At 25.7% G+C, this 22,050-nt stretch overlaps 1 protein-coding gene across 1 annotated transcript in view; it reads right to left on the bottom strand.

Moving 5' to 3' along the window:
* The window catches only part of LOC107439920 (smallish), a gene marked incomplete in the record, with an annotated part of 81,897 nt that overhangs the window by 4,885 nt on the left and 54,962 nt on the right, over nt 1-22,050 (bottom strand). The window contains 14 exon segments of the mRNA XM_071180214.1: nt 136-559; nt 2,186-2,277; nt 3,859-4,020; nt 5,415-5,541; nt 9,966-10,199; nt 11,798-11,988; nt 13,249-13,455; nt 13,598-13,703; nt 14,344-14,463; nt 14,547-14,810; nt 15,063-15,362; nt 16,600-16,856; nt 17,919-18,027; nt 19,306-19,653. Of these exon segments, the coding sequence (XP_071036315.1) occupies nt 136-559; nt 2,186-2,277; nt 3,859-4,020; nt 5,415-5,541; nt 9,966-10,199; nt 11,798-11,988; nt 13,249-13,455; nt 13,598-13,703; nt 14,344-14,463; nt 14,547-14,810; nt 15,063-15,362; nt 16,600-16,856; nt 17,919-18,027; nt 19,306-19,653 (2,941 nt within the window).

The following is a 22,050-nucleotide window of genomic DNA, read 5'->3' as shown; positions in this document are numbered from 1 at the left end:
GCAGTCTTTCCAATCAGCACTCCAGTTTCTATTGACAAACTTGGTAGCTTGATAAGATGATAATTTCAAAACAAAATTCAAGTTTACATTTCAATTTTTAAATCATCAATCAATCAATGATGGATGGAATCTTACCTAATTCTTCACTGCAATGAGAACACCTTTTTCGACCACTAACAGACAACATTTGCTCTGGTCTTTCTAAAGGTACCACTCTTGACGGTTTGGCAGGGGGTACATCAGTAGAATAGGCTCCAAGAGCTTTATCGGAAGTAACAGGTGGTGGATATTTCTTTACTGGCATGATAGAATGTCCATAATTCCACGTCTTCTCATGAACAGGATTATTTAACTGTACACCGGGTGGAAGAACTGGGGCCATGTGAGTGACACTGCAAACAGCATCTTCTGCAAGATGTGTTTGAGAGTTTGGGAACTGAGATGCACGCTGTCGTTCTTTCAGTTCCGTAATTCTTCGCATTTCAGCTTCCTGAATGAGCCAGTGGTTCTGATTGTATTTGTTCTCTGTTAGAGGGTCTTGTTTTTTAACAGAAGGCATCTGTAAAACGTTAGAAAATGAAGTCATTAAAAACAAAACTTTAAATAAAGCAACAATTTATAATGGAGTAACTGCTTAGTTTAATTAATACATAAATAAACACTATCAATAAAAATAAATATGATATACTACATTGCTTCATAAATTTTTCTTGATTATAAAAATTTACGTCACATAAAGCAGAATTAAAACCAAAACTCAACAAACTTAATAAATGTTTAGAATTATTAGATCCAAACTTTCAATAATACTAATAATAAACATTCTCAGTATACTTGTGTTTATATGATTGGTGATTTTAAATTATAAGTAAAATTGGCCAGATATATTAATTTAAATATGTAATATCAATTGAGATAGAGAGGCGTAAGAAAAAAAAGTACAGCAATTAAAAACACTTTATGTATTCTCCACATAAAATTACTTCATTGATATTTTTAAAACCTCATTCAAAATCTCTGGACCTATTGCAACAGTTGAATTTAGTTATAAAAAAGTTGAGCTATATAACTCATCAATGATGAATCTGGATTTTTTAATAATATCTTGTACATTATTATTAATGTTGAGGAAATGGCATGGATAAAAATTGTTTTATTTGAAAAAGTAAAAAATCTGTCAATAAGACACACCATGCAAAATCACAAATTATGTGAGAGTCCAAGAAAAAAAAATTATTCCTAAAATTGTACTTACTAAAAGATTTCCTGTATGAAGTAAATAACGAAACAAATCATGTTTTTCAATCAGGTAGCAATCAGTTTACAATCATGATTTATTTGTTAACAAACAGTGTATGTGCATTCAATCACTCAATTCCAATTACAAATAAGACATACAGCATACCATTTAAATGATTATAAAAAAATAATAATATTTTTCCTGCAACTTTGACAACTTGTATCTTTTTTTTTTTGTGTGCATATAGTGGCATTCAGTTTGTCTAAATTCATGTGAACTATTGTTGCCCGATGAACAAAGCAGACACTCTTGTATTTATTTGCATACAGTCTGGCAAGAAAAATAATGATCGAAAGTCAAACTTAACATGTTCGTATTCGAGCAATCCATGTCAATTTTATGAAAATATGATAATTAAATAATGTGATACCAGTGCTAGATGGGGATATAAATCTGAATTACTAATAAAAGTGAATAATTGTTAGAGTAGAACCCAGAACTATAAATTTCTAGTAGCCCATTTTAAAATTCTCTAAAACAAAATTGACAATTCTGATTTTGTACAAGGTGTGTAAGATTTCCTAATCATATTACAGTTTCGAAATAAATACTTATAATTTTGAGAAAAACATTTCCAATCAAGTTAGATACAAAACATACTTTTTGATATAATAGTTTGAAATTTTTAAAAAAAAATTGGAGTTATAAGTTATTATTTTATAAAATGAATACTGAAGAGAAAAAAAGCTTTGATATACTCCTTAACAAATATAATAAAAGAGCCTTCAACTTTGTTCTAGCTAAAATAATATGAAGCTGAATTGAATAAACAAGCCTAGATTTAATAGCAATCAAAGTACGGTTATTTTTTGAAGTTTTCTTTAAAAAAAAATATTAAAATAAACTAATTATGCATCAGATTAAAGGAAGGGAAGTAAAACAAACCTTTTGTTGGCTGCGCAATTCACTTTTTATAGTTTTCTTTGGAGGAGGTATTGGCTTATTACGTTTACTGACAGTCTGCTGCACAGGCTCAGCTAAACAAAAAAACAATATGAAATAGGTATTAAATATTTTTTACGTTTAATCAAACAAACTTATGTTATTTTATTATAAGATTTTATGCAAACAAAAGCTAATGTATTTGCTAAAAAATTTTCAAGTTTTTTTTTCCCAATTAACATAATTATATTTACTCATTTTACTATCTAAATATTTACATTACTCAAATGATGCAGAAACTTTCTTTATAAAGTGCTAAAAATTTGTTTTAAGATCAAAGAAAACTTAAATATTTACTAGAAAACTTTTAACTGTTAAAAAGTTTTCTAATGCACATTTTTTAGATTTATGTAATTATATCTTTATCTTTGGAAAATCTGAAATTTTTAATTATCTTAAAATACGCCTAAATACTGACTTAGACATAAATCAACTCTTTATATAATTTTATAAGGATATAATGGTGTTAAATATTCAGACAATGAATCTGGACTCAAATCATCATCACAAAACTTTCTAAAAAAAAAAAAAAGCTTTTTGGTTCAGCAATCAAAGTTTCAAAAATGTTTTAGCAGTTACATAGTAATGAATTAAAACACTTAAATATTTTTTTCAACAATTAAATGAAGAGAAGTTCTAAAAGTAGTGTAAACATGAGGAGGAAAAAAAGGTTAATAAATCTCATAAAAAATTTTTTTATTTCAAACAATTAAAAAATTTGTGAAAATTTTTTTGGAAACTTTAAAAAAAGCGAAAGAGAGAACGACATTCATTGGGGAAAAAAAATCCTAGCAACATAGTTAACAATCCACTTTCTTATAATCTCGCAAAAAAATTGAACAGAAACCAAATTAATTGTTAGAGACATCGGATTATAAAAAAAATAATTTTTTTAAAAATAAACAATAGAAATTAAAGATTTGTATGCAGGAATGGATTACCCATTAGGGCAGACTATGCCGGTCTGGGGCCCCCAATGATTAGGGGCTCTCTTAAAATGGATTTTTTGCAAATAAATTTTAAAAAATTAAGAAAAACAATAATTTTTCAAAATTTTATGATTAATTTTTAGTTCTAATTTAATAAAATAAAATAAAATTTAATTCATTATTATTTATTTTAATTTTAAATATGTTTTCTTAAATGAAAAGATATACAAAAACTTTTATATTTGAATAAATAAAAAATACACGAGAAAAAAATTTAATCTAAGGGCCCCAAAAATTTGAATGGCCTAGGGCCCCGATACACTTAATTCGTCCCTGTTGCTCCTGCTGCAGTTCCATATTGCTGGCTATTATTTTTTAAACAATTATTTCCCAATAAGCATTTAATTAACACAATAAATGGAGGTTTTGATTTTCATAAAAGAGCAAAATTATTTATGACTAGACCAAGTGCCAATTTTATATTTTCAGACATAGTACTGAAAATGTTATGTAAAGAATTACAATAATTTGTTTTCAATCAACAGTTTTTCTCTCTCTTGGAATACATTAGCAGGACAAGTTTTACATGTCAATTTATTACTTTTAAATGACCATTGATGGAAAAAAAAAACTGGAACTTGGTTTAGGAATGGACAAAACATGTAGAATACTAATAAATAAACTCACCACATTTGCTGCCATTTTGAGTGCTTGGATAAATTCGACTAGTTATGGCAGTATTTTCTCTGGCACTGGGCTGAGCACTATTAGGGGATGTTAGTTGGGGAGTATAAGCAGGCTTTATTAATGAAGGAAGAGGACCTATTCGGGACACAGGAGCTTCATGAGCTGTAAAGGGTAAGGAAGGATAAAACAAATTTAATTATATTCTTCAATTACCTATATTAGAAACTAAATTACAATAAGTTCATTAAAACTATACACACACTTCAAAATAAAACACAAACCATGTTATTAATACAAAAAACCAAACATTTGTGCCCACAAAGTTACCTTTATGAAATAAATTAGTAGATATTCTTCATTATAATTTATTTAAATAAATTTAATACGATAAAAATTGGAGAATAAATTTTGAAAATTATTATTGATATCAAAATATCTGAACTTATTTCCAAAAATGTGTAAAAGATGTTTGAATTTTCCTCAATAAATTTAAACACATTGCAGACTCATAAATTAAAGGGAAGAAGTAATTGTCTTCCTAGACTTTAAGGGCACAAATGTAAAATTAAACATATTTGCTACTTTCTGACTACCAGAAACAAATTAAAAATAGATTTTAACTTTATTTGCTGGCAAAAATCAATCTAAATATATAATATTAAATCCATTAAATAATTATTCAATTCATGATGTTTAGGAAATTTCTTTTTGTGCAAAAAAAAAAATTATAATCCACAAAAATTTGAAATACTTTTAAAAAATCAGTAATTTTTAAGGTATTTAGGCAATTAAAAATGTTCAGCATATCCATTCAGTGTGTTTAAAAATTCATTCATATTATATCTACCTTATAGATCATATATAACTTCTGCATTCAAAACAAGGTTAGTTGGAATAAAGGAAAAAATTAACAATACATTAGTTTTATTAAAAAACAAAAAATTTTAAGTTAATGAATCATCATATTAGCAATAACAATTAGCTTGAAAACAAAAACTTGCATTTGGAACTAGGAGGACAAAAAAAAAAATCTTTAACAAAAAACTTCTACAACTATTAATTAATAGATTAATGTCATTATCAAATATTCATTATCTGACTTTCATTGCCAAGTACATAACACATGATACTATTTTCTCTTATGTATTATTAATTATGTAAGGATTTTTAATAATCAAGTGTGTTAAACCTCTAAAAATAGTTTTACATGGTTGGTACTACACAACATTCCATTTCAAAAGAAAACAAAAATGAGTTTATCATGGAAAAATTCCACAATACATATTTTTCAATGCAATTATTAAAAGCATAACTTATTCATCAAAAGTAGTTCAAACTAAAAATACTGTAAAAAAATGTACTAAAAAAAGGGAGATTATATCAATGCAAACACCTAAAAAAAGGACCGTTCCAGCAGCCAATAAAAACATATCATGCACGTACAAAGCAAACATGAAATATCAGAATCTATTATCATGAGTTAAAAAGGTAAAATAGAGATATAGGAATGGTTGCTAGTGCTACAGCAACAGCACAAAACCCCCTGATTCGTATACCATTGATATTCTGATGAGTTTTCAGAAGTTCTTCCTCTTCTTTTAATTTTCTTCTGTGCTCTTCTCGCTCACGAACTAAAGCTTCCTGCTCTTGTCGTAACCTTTCTCTTTCTTTGCGTATAGCCTCCTATTAAAACAAAAAAATTACATTAGTATTTCATGACAGTTCTATTATGAATTACTTTTTACTAAAATGAAAAAAAAAATAGTAACTGTGATTTTATACAGAGTATTTGTAACTTAAATTATACTATATGTATAATATTTGAATTTTAAAATGCAAATGAGATACGCTCATAAATGACTAAAACTTAATAACTGATCGAGTATTTAACATTTGAATAAGTTTGTATAAAATTATCTCCTTAATACGCAATTTTCTTATTGAAAAACAAGGTGGAATACTGATTTTTTGGGGGGGAGGGGGGAAGCAGCAGGAAAAGGAAATCTCTGGGTGTTAAAAATTCTCAAGTCTGTTAAATGGTTAGCGTTTCCAAAATTAAGTAGCATTGCTTTTATGCACCTATTGTATTTGATCTATATTGACATCATTTAGCTTGATGTGTTTACTGTTTCTAGCATTGGCTAATTGTGAGCATAATATTTCGCATTTTTATCCTATTTGATCACCTCATTTATCTTGATGATAATTCGATCTACCTAATTTATTTTTAGCTTCTACTGAGTTGAAAAGGTTATAGAAATATTAAAGTATATTTCACAAAATCGCAAGCCAACAATTTCTAGTGAATATACTTTATTTCAAAATATAATTTTAAGATAATTAACCTACAATAGAAAAGTTTCCACATTTCCAATTACTTTAGAAGTAAAAAAATCAAAATGTGCTAAATCAAGACCTAAATAAGCATTTTATTTTGTAAATAAGGTACCCGTGTTACTTTTTTTAATATACTGTATGTATAAACAACTAAAAAAATATTTTAACTTCAAATTCGCCAGAAGTATTCCCTAACATTAGAACTTTGTCACATATTAAAGATCAAAACTTCTAAATAACGTTTTTTTTTGTTTTTTTGATTAATAATATCACCTTGCAAAATATGATTTAAGACAGCCATGAACTATCCAAACAGAAGTAGAGTTAACTTCTAAAATTTTAAGCGTTATCTGTTTTATATTACAAGATGTGGTATTTTATGAATGCTGTTTTTGTAGTGAAGGTGAAAGCTTAAGGTTTATTTGCATTCAAAACACTATCCACAGAAGCATACAATATACATTTTAAACTCTAAATAAGCTGCAAAAAACAAATATATTAGGACAAAATAAAAATACTGATTACAGCGTGCCCAATAAAATGTTAATAAAATATAAATTACCTAAAAAATTGATTGCATTCAGATAGTTCAGAAATATTTTATGCAACATTCTTATCCAACTCACTGATTAGATTCTTAATTAAAATTAAATTTTAAATGCCACTAAATTTTGAAGTTTTTTTTAAGAGCCTATAGAATAAACAACTTTTTTAATGGAATGATACTGTATGCAAAAGCCTTAAAAGCATGGGAATACTATCTTCCTATTTTGCTCGCTTAAATGTTTTATGGAGAAAGTAAATCAGATAGTTTACTTATAAATAATGAAATGAAACAAAAAGTCCATAATATTTTTAAAGCTCCTATGTACAACATAAATTTAATAATTAGTAATTTAAATCAGAATTGTTCAATGCAAAATGATGCTTAAAAATTTATAACTAAATTTACAAGTGAATTTTATTATAGGTGTAAATTTTAAAAACATTAAAAAGTATTAAAAATATTAAGTTTAAAAATTATAAAGCTTTAACATTCTAAATTATAAATTACAACCACCATTTTTTTCCTCCAGATTACACCCAATGTATACATATTATAGCTGATGTGTATATATGTTATAGCTATTTGAAGGTATAAGCACGATAATTAAGAATATTTTTCTCTTTTCTGGGTAAGAAATTATTAAAGTGAAATTTTATTGAATCAGAATGTGGAAATATGGTAATTACAAGGTAAATAAAGTTATCCTAATTAATTTCTCATTAACTCTGTTTCTCTTTTGTGTCCATCTTCTTCATTTCAGCAATTTACATCAAAAAGAAATTTTACAAATAGTACATGACTTACATGTTACCTATAATCTCCTGATGTGTGAATAATAACTATCTATTCACAAATGTGCTATAGGTGTAATTATCAGACTGTTACAATTACTATTAATTTTAAAAATTTTACTTAACTTTTTTTGTCCTTTTTACAATTCTTTTTTTTTTCTTCTTAATTCACATTTTGTATACTGATATAGTAAAATTTCTAATTTATTATAATTTCTATTGCTTATAATATTTACTTCTAGTAATCTAAGGGACAAAAGGAAGAGTTATATTCATTAATATAACTCTTCTTAAGAATTGAAATTTCTATTTATTAATATTTCATTTAACTTATCTGTAACATTATCTTTATAAGGTAATGTTAATATATAAGTCGACAAATTATTCTGGTATTGTATATATATATATATATTGTAATATTGCAACTGTTTAGATAAAGCAAATATTACTTACATTTCAAAAATGCTTTATAAGAAGTATTTTTTACTTATTAAAAAGTTGGATCATCTTTGATTTAAAAAACAGAAAAGCCAATTCTGGAACAAAATATTCTACATTTTTTACGCAAAATAATAGCACAAAAATTAAGCTTCATTTAAGTATATCTTTAAATAACAAGTTCTCATGCTTTGTGTTGAATTTAAATGTTTCCAGCAAGAATGATTTAACATATTCATTTAACTAGATATAAAAAATCAATAATTCAAATGGGAGACATATTTTAGAACTTTAATGATAGGCTATGCAAAATGTGTTTTGTCTGTTTTTAAATGATTAATAGCTTTTCCTATCAACATTTTAGTCATTCTGAAAATATTTTCTATTTATTAAAGTTGAATTTTTATGTTTATTTAAAGAAATACATATCTTTTATAAAAAAGAATGCCACAGTATAAAATTGACTAACTACTGATAGGAGAAAAAAAACTAATTTATTCTACAAAACAGCATGCAAATGCTATGGCAATAAATGAGGTAAGTATTTAGAATTTGAGCACTATCACACTATTAAAANTAAGAATATTTTTCTTTTTTCCGGGTAAGAAATTATTAAAGTGAAATTTTATTGAATCAGAATGTGGAAATATGGTAAATACAAGATAAATAAAGTTATCCTAATTAATTTCTCATTACTGTTTCTCTTTTGTGTCCATCTTCTTCATTTCAGCAATTTACATCAAAAAGAAAATTTATAAATAGTACATGACTTACATGTCACACCAATAATCTCCTGATGTGTGAATAATAACTATCGATTCACAAATGAGCTATAGGTGTAATTATCAGATTTTACAATTCTTTTTTTTTTCTTAAATCACATTTTGTGTACTGATATAGTAAAATTTCTAATTTATTATAATTTCGATTGCTTATAATATTTATTTCTAGTATTTAATTCATTAATATAACTCTTCTTAAGAATTGAAATTTTCATTCAATAATATTTTATTTAACTTATCGGTAACATTATCTTTATAAAGTAATGTTAATATATAAGTCGACAAATTATTCTGGAATTGTATATATATATATTGTAATATTGTATGAATGGCAGCAAACCTTACATACTGTTTAGATAAATCAAATATTATTTACATTTCAAAAATGCTTAATAAGAAGTATTTTTTACTTATTAAAAAGTTGGATCATCTTTGATTTAAAAAAAAGAAAAAGAAATGTTGATTCTTGAACAAAATGTTCTGCATTTTTTACACAAAATAATAGCACAAAAATTAAGCTTCATTTAAGTATATCTTTAAATAACAAGTTCTCATGCTTTGTGTTAAGTTTAAATATTTCCATCAAGAATGATTTGACATATTCATTTAACTAGATATAAAAAATCAATAATTCAAATGGGAGACATATCTTAGCACTTTAATGATAGGCTATGCAAAATATGTTTTGTCATTTTTTAAATGATTAATAGCTTTTCCTATCAACATTCTAATCATTTTGAAAATATTTTCTACTTATTAAAGTTGAATTTTGATGTTTATTTAAAGAAATACATATCTTTCATAAAAAAAGAATGCCACAGTATAAAATTGACTAACTACTGATAGGAGAAAAAAAAACTAATTTATTCTACAAAACAGCATGCAAATGCTATGGCAATAAATGAGGTAAGTATTTAGAATTTGAGCACTATCACACTAAAAAAAAAATACTCTTAAAATTCATCGCTAAGGAAAAAAAAACTAGATAACCAATGATTCTTACCATCTATTCATGCATTTTCTCATAGCATTATGTTATTTAGCAATACCTACCTACAGCAAATGCTTTAGAAAGAGATAAAAGAAGTAAAATGGCGAAAAGATGGAAAAAAAGCATTTTTTTCCGTGCATTTTCAAAAGTACAGAACCCAAAAAGAGAGTAAGCATAGATTAGAAAAATAGATCATGCATTTGCAAGAAAAAGAACATCACCTTCTTTTTTAAAGGCTTTGGAGGAACAATCGGCCTATTAACAGTAACAGGTTCTTCCAAAGAGGTACTCTTGGTTTGATCATTAGGTGCTGAAACTGTTTTAATAGTTTCACCATCACCACCAACGTTTAACTTTGTTTCAGAAGGAGAGGAAACAATGTTTGTAGCATTAGAAATAATTGCAGTATCAAAAAGCAAAGGTGCAGAGAATTCAGCAGAAGTAGACTTATTAGCCTGCAGAGAAAAATATATTATTTATGTAATGAAAAGCATATAAATAAAGAGCCGTTTAAATACTATCCAAGCATACAGAGTGATTTTGAATTTACTTATTCTTATTGACAGAGGGGAAATCATCAAAAATATGCTTACACAATATTTGAACAGCACTTAATGAAATAACATTGTTCATGAAATACTATAAAAAAGTTAAAAAAATATAGCTTGTTTAGTTAAAAAAAAAAAACTAAAACTATTTAATAAAAAATTACTTCAGGAAATATGAAGGTTTAAGAGAAATATCTATGGTTCATAAGAGGGTGAAATAAAATATGGCCTATTTACTACTAAGTTAAACAAATAGTTCAACAAATAGTTATAAATCTTTTTATTTATTTTGCATAAATTAAGTTTAATTATCGTTAGGTATTCTTCTACTAATTTTAATAAAGTATACTCAGGCATTTTTTTTTAAATTAAGAAAAAAATAAAATAACTGACACATTTTACTTATCAGCTATCAGGGATATCATAAATTCCTCTCTTTTCATTAATTATTAAATTTATATGAATAAAATGTAACATTATCAGGATTTAAAGAAGCGTAAAACAATATAATTATCTCTCTTTTCCATAGAAAAGAGTTCTTTCTTTCAAAAGCATTATAAGTTATTTTTAGAAATGTATAAATTTGGTTTATTCTTAAATGATAATTGATTTGATAAAATTTATCCAATTTATGATTTATAATATAATTTATTTGATAATATTTACAGATTCCTTATAGAACTACTATTCCCATACTTCAAAAACAATATTTTTGGTAATGTATTAATGCTTATAAAAAATATGTTTCTTTTTAAATGATTACTATTCTGGTGATTCCTATTTGTGTTTTAGACAAATGAATTTAAAACAAATTGATTTCTAAATAAAGTCACAAACTAAATTGCTTCAAAGCTATATCGTAATGAAAGCTAATTATTTGGTACTAATGATATTTTTCTTTTGTTTAATACTCCTGTATATTAAATTTTTTACTATTTTACAGTACAACTTAAATGAAATACAGATATTAAATGCAGATAGACTACAGCAAAACAAATAACTTACTTTATTAAAAAGGAGTTTCGTTTAGATAATTTTTAAAAAATCTTTAAATTAATTAAAAATAGTTGATACTGAAGATTTAATTACAGGGACATTTGATGTTCATTTACAGTAAACGCAAGGGTTCCTTCACTTTACAAGTTAAAACATAAATAACCCTATGTATAATTGCTCCATTTTTCATAAGCTTCAAATTTTAATTAGTATTTCAATCTTACTTTCAAATTCAATTAGTATCTTAATAAATTTGATTTGATTCTGGATTTAAAATAAATCTGTAAAGCTGAGGGTCCCATAAAGTTAATTTTAATTGGAACTTCTTCTAGAGAAGTATAATTTATAAAGAAAACATATGTATTTGAGGAATAATGAAAAACTTAAAAATGTAATTCGATTTACAAATTAAATACAAGACTGCAAAGAGAATTAAATGACAATTTATGGATCAAAACCATTTTCTTAAGAAAAACTCAACCTGATATAAAAGTATTAAGATAACTCACTTCCTGTTTCCGAATCATTTCTTCTCTGTCTTTCAGCTGTTTTTCTTCAATTAACCTCAATCTTTGTTCTTCTGACAATATTCGCTCTTTTTCCATTCTTTTCCTCTCCTCCTTTAAAATTTCTATGCGATCTTCTTCTTCTTTCATAATGTCACACACCTCTGTACAATCAGATTTTATGTCATTCAATTCTGAAAAGGAAACAGTTTGATACATGTAAACACTAAACAATATATATAAGCAGTTCTAAGAAAGAAATTAAATTATAAATTACAAAAATCCCATCTTTCATTCAATAATTTTAAGTTGATAATAAATATTTAAAAAAAAGTAGAATATCATTTTATTAGAATTGCAATTAACTGGGTTGATCACTGTTTTTTGATTACTAGACACAAATGCTATCAATTTCTATGAAAAAGATAGTAAATGACATAGAAAACCAAAATAACATTAAAAGAATGAAATAAAGTCTGATCATCTTGCAGAAATTTTAATGAATTAAAGTAATAGTAAAGGCATATTAATCAAATTCATTTAAATTGCATAACTTCCTTGCGTTACATAATTGAGGTTCTTAACTTACGAAGGATATCCTCATTAATATTAAAAATAATAATACAGCGAAATCTCTAGGAGAGACAACCTCTACGTAACAACCTCCTCTATTTATGACCATTTTTGGAAGGTACAGAGTTTTGTCCATAGACTTTGTGTTGAAGGAAACCTTTAGGAAAGACCATTAAAATCTCTCCCAGCGACTGGACAATGCTTCACATCAAATGGAGAAAAGGTCCATTAAGAAAACACACTAATTTTTAAAACAAAACAAATAAATTGATTAAAATGTATTCAAAATATCTGTGCGAAACTCTGATTCAGAGCGTTCTTTATGACAACTTCTGAAAGAGATCTACAACCTCATGTTGCAGTCAGAGTGCACTAAGAACAATGCTATCAATGATTCAATTTTAGAGTTGAAAGTTAAATTAGGGAAAAAAAACTATTTCAGAAGAAAACTAAGCATCTCAAAAAAATTATAATTTTTATAATATAAAATTAAACGTGAACTTAAACAAAAAGCGTAATTGTTTAGTTATTTAAAAATAGTTCCATCTTTCATAATTGGTTAATTTGTTTTTACACATAATTATAACAGTACGGATCATTTTCATTAATTCTAAATTATTCATCGATTCGGTTTTCACGACGCTAACACACGACATTTCCACACCAAGAAAATGACCTTGACTAAAATTAAAGTCGTTTGCGAAAAATCATGTACCTTCAATAACAATATTTAAGTCAATGGAGGTAACCCCTAATAACGACCAACCTCCATTAACAACTATTTAACTGTGAAACGAAACAGAGAGTTGTCACTACCAAGAGGTTTCACTATATGCAACAACAAAAATTCAAACAAAATTTAAAAGTATATGCGAACTAACCATCACAATTTATAATCAGCTGCTTCTGTCTTTCTTCAGATTCTAAAGAATCAATAATTTCTTGCTCTCTTTTACGAATTTCATTTTCTTCTAAAATTAATCTTTCTGTTGTAGCGCTTTCGAGTCTCCTCCTACTTTCTCGATCCAATTCCATTTCAGCTTTCAGAATTTGTTCCAAACCAGGAGGAGGAGGAATTGAAAATTCATCTTTAAAAATAAATATAATATATTTACTAAATATATTTATTTTACTAAATATAATATATTTAGTAAAATAAGAAATACTGATTTAAAATCTTTATCATATATGAAATATGTAATATTATCTAGAAAGGTATAAAATTCATACCACAAACAGAATTTCCATCATTTTCAATACCTAGGAAATTTGAACGTCGCTTGCACAGTTCCTTCTTAATGCGTTTAGTAGAGTTTACTCTTTTTAACGATGTAGACTGGAAAATAAAATATCAATTACTTAATTACAACATGAATTTGAATTTTTGCTCTTAAAATGAGTTTAAATACAGAAAGGAACAGATTAAATAAATTTTAAATAGACTAAATAAATAACTGAAATTAAGAACAAGATAATAAAGCTGTTTAAGGTTAGAAAAAGATATGAGTAAATAGCACAGAATGCAGTTTATGTAACAATTTATAAACATGACTTTTTTTAAACAAAAAAAGTATAGCATGACTAATATACTGAACAACTGTGTAAATATCATATAAGTCCTTCTAAACGTTATTGTGAAAATTTCTGGCATAAAAGTCTTGAAAACCAAACAATTATTAAAATTTAAAGAAAAAACACTTTCATGAAAGTTGAAAATTAAGTTTAGAAAAATCCAACATAGGGACTTTATGATCAAGAAAAGATCATTCATAACAGTTTTAAATAGCATAGAAATTGCTGTAGTCTTACTAACCATAATAATACTTATTCATTATGATAAAATAGAATAATTTTGTTTTTAAATTTAGATTTACAGAGGAACTAAACACATTTATATTACTGTCCAATAATATTTAAGAACATTTCTGACCAGTGTGATCAACTACTCAGAGAAGAAACCTTGAGCGTCAACAAACCTTTGGAATTTCATTTTCAGAAGAGGGTGGGGGTGGTGGCTTTTCTTTGGGTGGCTCAGCAGAACGAGATCTGAAGACTAAAGCATGTTCTTGAAATTCATTACCGTTTTCTGATGTCATCTACCAAGAAAATTCCACAAAATTTTACTTATTTTTTCACTGTAAATAAGGCAAAGAGTTAACCGATTGAAAAAGCAACTTACCTTCATTGACAATTCTTTAGCTTTTTCTTCTTCTTCAAGCTGCTGTAAAATTAATCTTTCCATTTCTTCAGCTACTTGTTCTACAGGAGGAACATCTTTAAGAACATTTTGATTTTTGGTTTGAAAGTCCAATTTTGTTGGATCAGAAAGACTGGAATTACTTCCCTTAACATTGTGAGTTTGAAAAACTATATTTAAGTCATCCTCTTTATTGGTTACACCCGCTTTTCCATTTTCTTTAATTGCATTTGTAGAGGTTTTTTTCTGAAATGAAAAATACTTTTAATAGATTAAAAAAAAAAAAAAATCCAGCTTTCTAGAAACTACTACAACAAATATATAGAATTTAAAAATATCTGGAAGCACATCAATATAGCATGAAAATGTTTTTAAAAGAAAGCACAGCAAAACTAATAAATACCCACAGCAAAAAAAGAAAAATACATGCAACGAACTATTATTTTCTTTAAATTATCATGCAATAATCAAACGTTGCATAGAGCCTTAAATTATCACCTTCTTTGCATTTTTATTTTTGGGTTTCTTTATTTTAACTACTACATTTGTATTTTCCTCTTCAGTATCTAATACAGTTCTAACAGAAGTTTCACTAAGAGATTCACTTGCGATTGAAATTTCTGATTCAGGAACACAGCTCAATGATGGAAACGGTGGATTTAAAGTTGAATTTTTACTTTCTAACAAATCTGTTGCTTCGTCATTCACTTCATCGATAGTCTGTACCATAGTTGCAACTTTGATTGCAAATAAGTCAGTTTGAGTAATTGGTGATTGAGAAGAAATATTTTTATCTGCCTGTTGTGAAAAATAAGCAAATGCTAAACTAAATATGGAACATGTAGAAGAAAAAATAAATAAATAAAAATGTTATAACATATTACAGACAAGACTGATTTAAATCATTTTCAAAGACCATGAAATAATCATAAAATATTTTCATTCATAAGCACAGCTTGTATCATAAATAGCCAACTAAGTGTTGAAGTAAAAGGTTAGTCTGGAACTCAAATCTTAAAAAAGTTAAGTCTTTACAGCATTGTTTAATACTTCATGTGAATTATTAAAATGTCTAATGAAATAATTTGAATATGATTTATACCACTAAACTTTATAAAAACACAAAGAAGCAAACAAACAAAATAAATAACTTAAAAGTTATAATTTCACTTAAAGGCACCACTATTTACAATCCAGTTAAATATTTAAAATAACAATCTGAAAAAATAATATTAATTCAAAAGCATATACTGTTTACAAACAGTGCACAATTTTAGTACTTAGGGTATTGATTTGACTTTTTCAACTTTCTAAGTTAGAAAGGATCAAAAATGATAAAAAGAATAAATAAATAAAATAAATAAATGGGGAAAACAACCTTAATGCAAATTTAAATTTTATTCAATTTTAGAATAAAATAACTTCATGAATATTATAATTTCTTGAAAATTTTTTTGATAAGCATAGTTCTGTAACAATGATAATAACAATGTGTAATAAAAAAATTTTAAAATAAAAATGCAAATGTGGAAAAGTTTATTTAGCAGTTCTAATCAAATGAATTGAAAGTATGAAACACAAATGAGTTAACATTTTTGCCTAATTCTATTTAGAATACACTAGGTTGAAAACTAATTGCACTAAGCTTCAAATTATTTTAATAATTCAAAAACAAATTAAACTCACAAATAAAGTAAGTTTTCTTGAATAACTATCACTACCTTGCTTTGAGCATATATATATTCGTATCTCTCTTAGAATATTTTTCAAAAAAAACAAAAAACAAAAAAAAACAAAAAAATTCAGATATAAAACAAAGTAATAACAATAAAGCTCAGTATAAATTTAAGAATGTGATAGTAATAATATAATAATTTTGAATAATAATTCAAAAATGTAACAGCAAAATTGAATAGCTACAACTTTTTAATTAAAAACCAAATTCAAAAAACGTAAATAGTGCAATAATTTTCAAGGAATTAAAGGAATTGTAATCTGAAACAGAAAAGCTATTGAAAAAAATTCATCTAATTACCAATTTTAAGGAATTTGGAAAAGCAATCTTTTCATTGTTGTTAAGCTCAACAAAATCATCGACAAAAACTTCATTTTCGGACTCAATACTCCTTTCGTGTTTTCCATTGAAGCTTTCTATTTGATCACTGGAAGAAGATGACTGGCTAGCTGTACTAGAAAATACATCATTCATCTTGTTCAAGGAAGCATTAACTGGAGATTTATTTCCATTGCAAATACTAGAATCTGGAGACTCAAAATGGGAAACATCAAGACCTGAATAACAAATATAAGTATTCTTTAAAGCAACAAAGCTATAATAAAATTTGGGATTTTTTTGGCTAGTTAGTAAATTAAATTTCATTTTATTTATTATTATTAATTTTTGAACACAAAATAAGATGGCTGACACCAAAAAAAATCTATTTACTATGTCCAGCTAACTGAAAAATATTACTACAACTTTAAAAAAAAAAAAAATTATATAATGAAAATTTATGGTATTTTTCCCTTTGAAGTAGTAAACTGTTAATTATTAGAATAAATATTAATATTTTAAATAACACTGCAATACTATACAAGTCAGAAAAAGAAAAGAAAAAACCTTTAAAAATGCATAGCAATTCAATCGCAAGGAAGGGAAATGATCAAGTTATTTCTATTTTAATCATTGTACAGTAGAGAACCGATTATCCGGAACAGTCGGGACCATCGCTATTCCGAATAACTGATTTTTCCGGTTTTCTGAATCGCTACAAAAAGCCCTTTTTTTTATTGTTAAACCCAACTAAAAAATTAAAAAAATTTGGAAATAATCTTAAAAATAAGAAAAAACAATGAAGTAATACACTAATGATTATTTCCAAAATGATGGTAAAGTAAACATCTTTAAAAAAAAGAAAGAAAAATAGTAAAATCTTATGAGGAAAATTTTTTTTTTGAAAATGACGAGAAAATTTATCGAATTTGTTCCGGTTTTTTGGTTTTCCGATTTCCGGATAACGGGTTCTGCACTGTACATGTATCTGAATTTTGATTCATATCTTTTGTGGTTTGTTTCATATGCTATAAACTAATAAAATTATTTAACTTAATTAAAATTTAACGAAAATTTTACTTGAAGTCAAAAAAGTTATGATATTTATTAAAATTACAAACTATATATATTAGCATTTTCGCTGATAACTTAAAAAATTAGTTATAAACATAATTTTTCATACGTATTACAATAAAAATATAGGGAGAAATAAATTTATCTTACTAACAAATTTAAAAAAACTGATGATATTACAAAACAATTACAATGACAATGAGAAATGCAATGTCCCAAACACATACCATCAGAAACAGAAGAAACTGTTTCATTTTTATCAGTCAGCAAATCATATTCACGCTCAACATTGTTATGATTAAAACAATCAGATGGCTTTGATTTAACACCAGCTTTCTGGAATGAAATTAAAAACTAAAATTACTATAAGATTATTTTTTTTTTTAACAAGAGAAGTAACAAGAACTAAAATAATTGTATTAAAAGATATTAGATACAATTTAAAACAGTTAATATTTTTGATAACACTAAAATTTTAGCTAACTATTTACAGTAATTATCCCACCAATATTCAATTTCATTTAACATATTTTATAATTTTTTTAAATGTGCTTGATTTGAAAAGCAAAATTAAGTTTAGATAGAAAAATAATGTGTATATTAGATATGCTTAGGTGAAAACAATATTTTCATTATTTGTATTTTAATCCAGGGCAAGAAATTTCCCTTCAAAAGATAGAAGTCAGACTAAAATTTTTGATAGACATTATTATGCATTAATGAAAAATATGAACAGTTTTTTAAAAATATTGACAGTTGTAATATGAAAAACTTTTCGGTGAAAGAATAGTGTTTAAAAAATGGTGGCTTCAAGTGTAAAGTTAGGGTAACTCAATATTTTTAGTTCCAATTAGAATAAGAATGGCATAGCTTGATTTCAAAATACTTTCTGGTGTCTCTGGAATGAGCCACAATGATCTAAGTATTTTAACTATGTAGCTATGGTAGAATGGTTTAATTTAAAACTTAACAATTTAGAAGAGGAAGCCTGCATTAAATAGTTGATCGTCAATGACGAGCAGAAATTCCATGCCCTGTCCTAATTCAATCGTAAGATCATATTAAATTAAAAACATTTTCATTCAGATTTATGTATTTGTTTTTAGATTGTAGTAAAAACCATGATATTAAAATTATTCTCAAAAAAATTTATTTTTGAAGCCAATATAAAACACTAATGGCAAGCAGAAATTTTGCCCCCTGTTTTAATTCAAATGCAAAATCATACCAAATTAGACATTTTCATTTAGATTTAAGTAATCATCTTTAGATTGAAATATAAAACTATAATATAAATATTATTCTCAAAACTTATTAGTTTTGGTGCCATTATTTAAATAGATGTTCACTTTATTTATTTCTCACGCTATATCAGACCAGTAAATAAGAAATTTTCGACAGATTGTTTTTTAGCTTGTTCATTGGCTGCTGTGGTTGATTTTAATTAGAGAAAAAGAAAACTTATTTCTATAAACCATCCCGATAAACCAACAATTTCTACATTTGCGAGGCACAGCCAATTTAAACTGAAAAGATGTATAATTATAAAGAATAAATAAACTAAAAGTAATAATTTAAAAATCAAAATAGAAATTAATAACTTATGAAACATACCTTAGTGGAAGCACTATGAGTATCATAGCTTTGTTGATTTTTCAAGTTAAATTCTTCCAACACATTGACTCCAATTAATCCAGAGGCTCTTGGTGAATCACAATCTAAGCAACTTCCACTATCTTGACTGAAATCGGAGCAGCTGTCTGGAGTGTCTCCGGCTCTATGACTGCTGCTAATACTTTCCAGTCCAGAATCAAAATAATTGCCATTACTATGATGTAAACCATTTCCATTCAACTCAAAGAACTTATGTTTAGAAGCAGAAGAATTATTATTTAAAATGCTTTCTGTGCTTTGTGACTTTTTATTCATGAAACTCCTATGCATCATTCCTTTAACACCAACCTATAGTAAATTAAATTAAATGCTAAGTAAGAAACTTAAAGATAAAAACAAACAAAAGAGTGAAAGAAAATATTTTCTATAATAACTGGATGCTACAACAACTGAAACATGAATCTTTCATTTAATTCAAACCTTTAAATTTTGGAGCATGCATTTTTTTTTTTTTTTTCTGTGTGGTACGGAATCCAGCAATAAAATAAGACATAAAATAAGCTTTAATATAAGCCAGGGTTGGGGGAAAGAAACAAAACCAGGTTTGTTTGGTTTAAATATTTTTTTTTCTTGGTTTACTTAAAACAAAATGTTAAGTGATATTTTAAATACCAAATTAAAAGTAATTAACCAAATTAACATTTCATAGACAACTTTTTACTATAGATGGATTTATATTTTGAATAAAGAATTGAAAAATATTTACTTCAGTTCCATAAATATGCAAATAAGATAAAATAATATTATAACTAAATATTCTATATAAGCTTATTTATTACTTAACTAATCCACGAACATGTAAATAAGCATTCAATATCTAAATGTTATTTTAGTAGTGTGTTTAAAATAGAAGTTTCTCTCTTGATGGTCAGAAAGAGCTTGACATTTATTTTAACATAATCGAGTTTATAACAGAACAATGTTTTTATTGACATATTGCAACATTAAGAAATATTAAAAATAAGTTTTGAATATTTTCCTTAAACAGTTTTTTTTTCTTTTTTTAAATATAGGTAGTATAAAAATAGTAATTTGAAATATTAGAACAACGAACATAAACATTCTGCATTAATACAATACAAATTTGTTGACCCAAAGTACAGAAAATAATTCTAAAAAGTGAAAAAAAGGAAATTTTAAAAAGCACCGTATTAATATTTATACTTTCGACTGCAGCAAACATTATGTATCTTCAACAAGTAAGTAAAAATTAAAGTTTGAGAAACTTTACTTCTTTCAATACACAATTTACTAATTTTAAAAACTAACAGAGCATGGAATTAGTGATGGTCTATTTTATTTTAAGCATGTTTGAAGAGTCCTTTTAATTTTAATTAAAATTTGCTTGCATTAATTTATTTTACATAGGTTTTTTTTTGTTGAAACACTAATTCCGTGCAAACATTTAAAAATTGCTGATTGTTTATTTAAAGTATACAAATGCCCATTATCAATTAAACACAAAATTGTAAAAAATTTGAGAAAACTTTATCACTTTTTCAATTGGCAATATTCAAACTGAAAAAAAAAAAAAAATTCCACATAAACAGTTGAAAATTAGCTTATTTAAGTTTTTTTTTTTTTTTTTTTTTTTTTTTAAAAAACTGTTTAGTTTTAAGTGTGGTTTAAACCAGCCAACCCTAATATAAGCTACTAATTTTTTACCAGCACATTCATTTTATGATTTGGTTTGAAATCTAGCAAGCAAATCGCTGTAAAATGCCAATATTTTTAGAAATTTTTTAGAATTATTGATAGCACAAATTTAAAGCAAAAGATTTAATATAAAAAAAGTTTAATTTTATACAGCATGATTCCAAAATGATAACTTGTTTATAAAAAAATTAATAAAAAAAAAACATCTCTTGTTGAAAAAAAAAAGGTAAATATCCAAGGATATTTTTCTTCTAAACCTTTTAATTCTTCAACTGAATATTGACTAGACCGTTACTTTTTATATTTAGAGCATTTTGTCATCACACCAAAAAGGTAACTATTTCAAATTTAGAAAGAATTCAACAAAAAATAAAATTTTCATCACTTTGTGAATAATTATCACTATTTAGTACTTTCTAACAATAAACTACTTGCAATGAAACATTGACTTAAAGAATAGCCAATGGTAGTTATTGAATATATCAAAAATTAGACGTAAGTTTTTAATTTTACATTTCAATTTCTAAAAACAAACTTGCTTTCGCATATTAGAATCAAGGAGAATAATTTCTACAAAAGAACAGACACATAAATTCGTAGAATTTCTGAGGACATTGACATAATAAAATTAATAAGGATTAACAGAATAAGATTTGCAGGGTATATATGGGTCATTCTCACAAAAACAGTCATTTTCATGTCCCCAGTATATTTCATGTTTGTTTTACAGCTTACGAAAAAAAAAAAATTCAGGGAAAGTGTCCTTCAGAATGCAAGCTAACAAAAGAATAAAAATAAAATTATCAATTTTTATTTTTTATTTATTTTAGGTAATTAAAATATACCAATATGTCATTCCCTCACTTGTCCCCACTGCTGATTTAAAAAAAGAAAAAAATTGTTTCTGAAATATAAATTTTTTTTTTACAAATTCGTGTTTTTTATTTCAGAATACTGAAATATAGAATTCAGAAAATCAATTTTAAATTTAATTTCTGATAAAAATATTAACACAGCACTATTTTAAAC

Source organism: Parasteatoda tepidariorum, chromosome 4, assembly GCF_043381705.1.
Source record: "Parasteatoda tepidariorum isolate YZ-2023 chromosome 4, CAS_Ptep_4.0, whole genome shotgun sequence".
NCBI lineage: Eukaryota > Metazoa > Arthropoda > Arachnida > Araneae > Theridiidae > Parasteatoda > Parasteatoda tepidariorum.
Note: the sequence above shows the minus strand (reverse complement) of the source record. Positions and strands in the feature narration are given on the sequence as shown.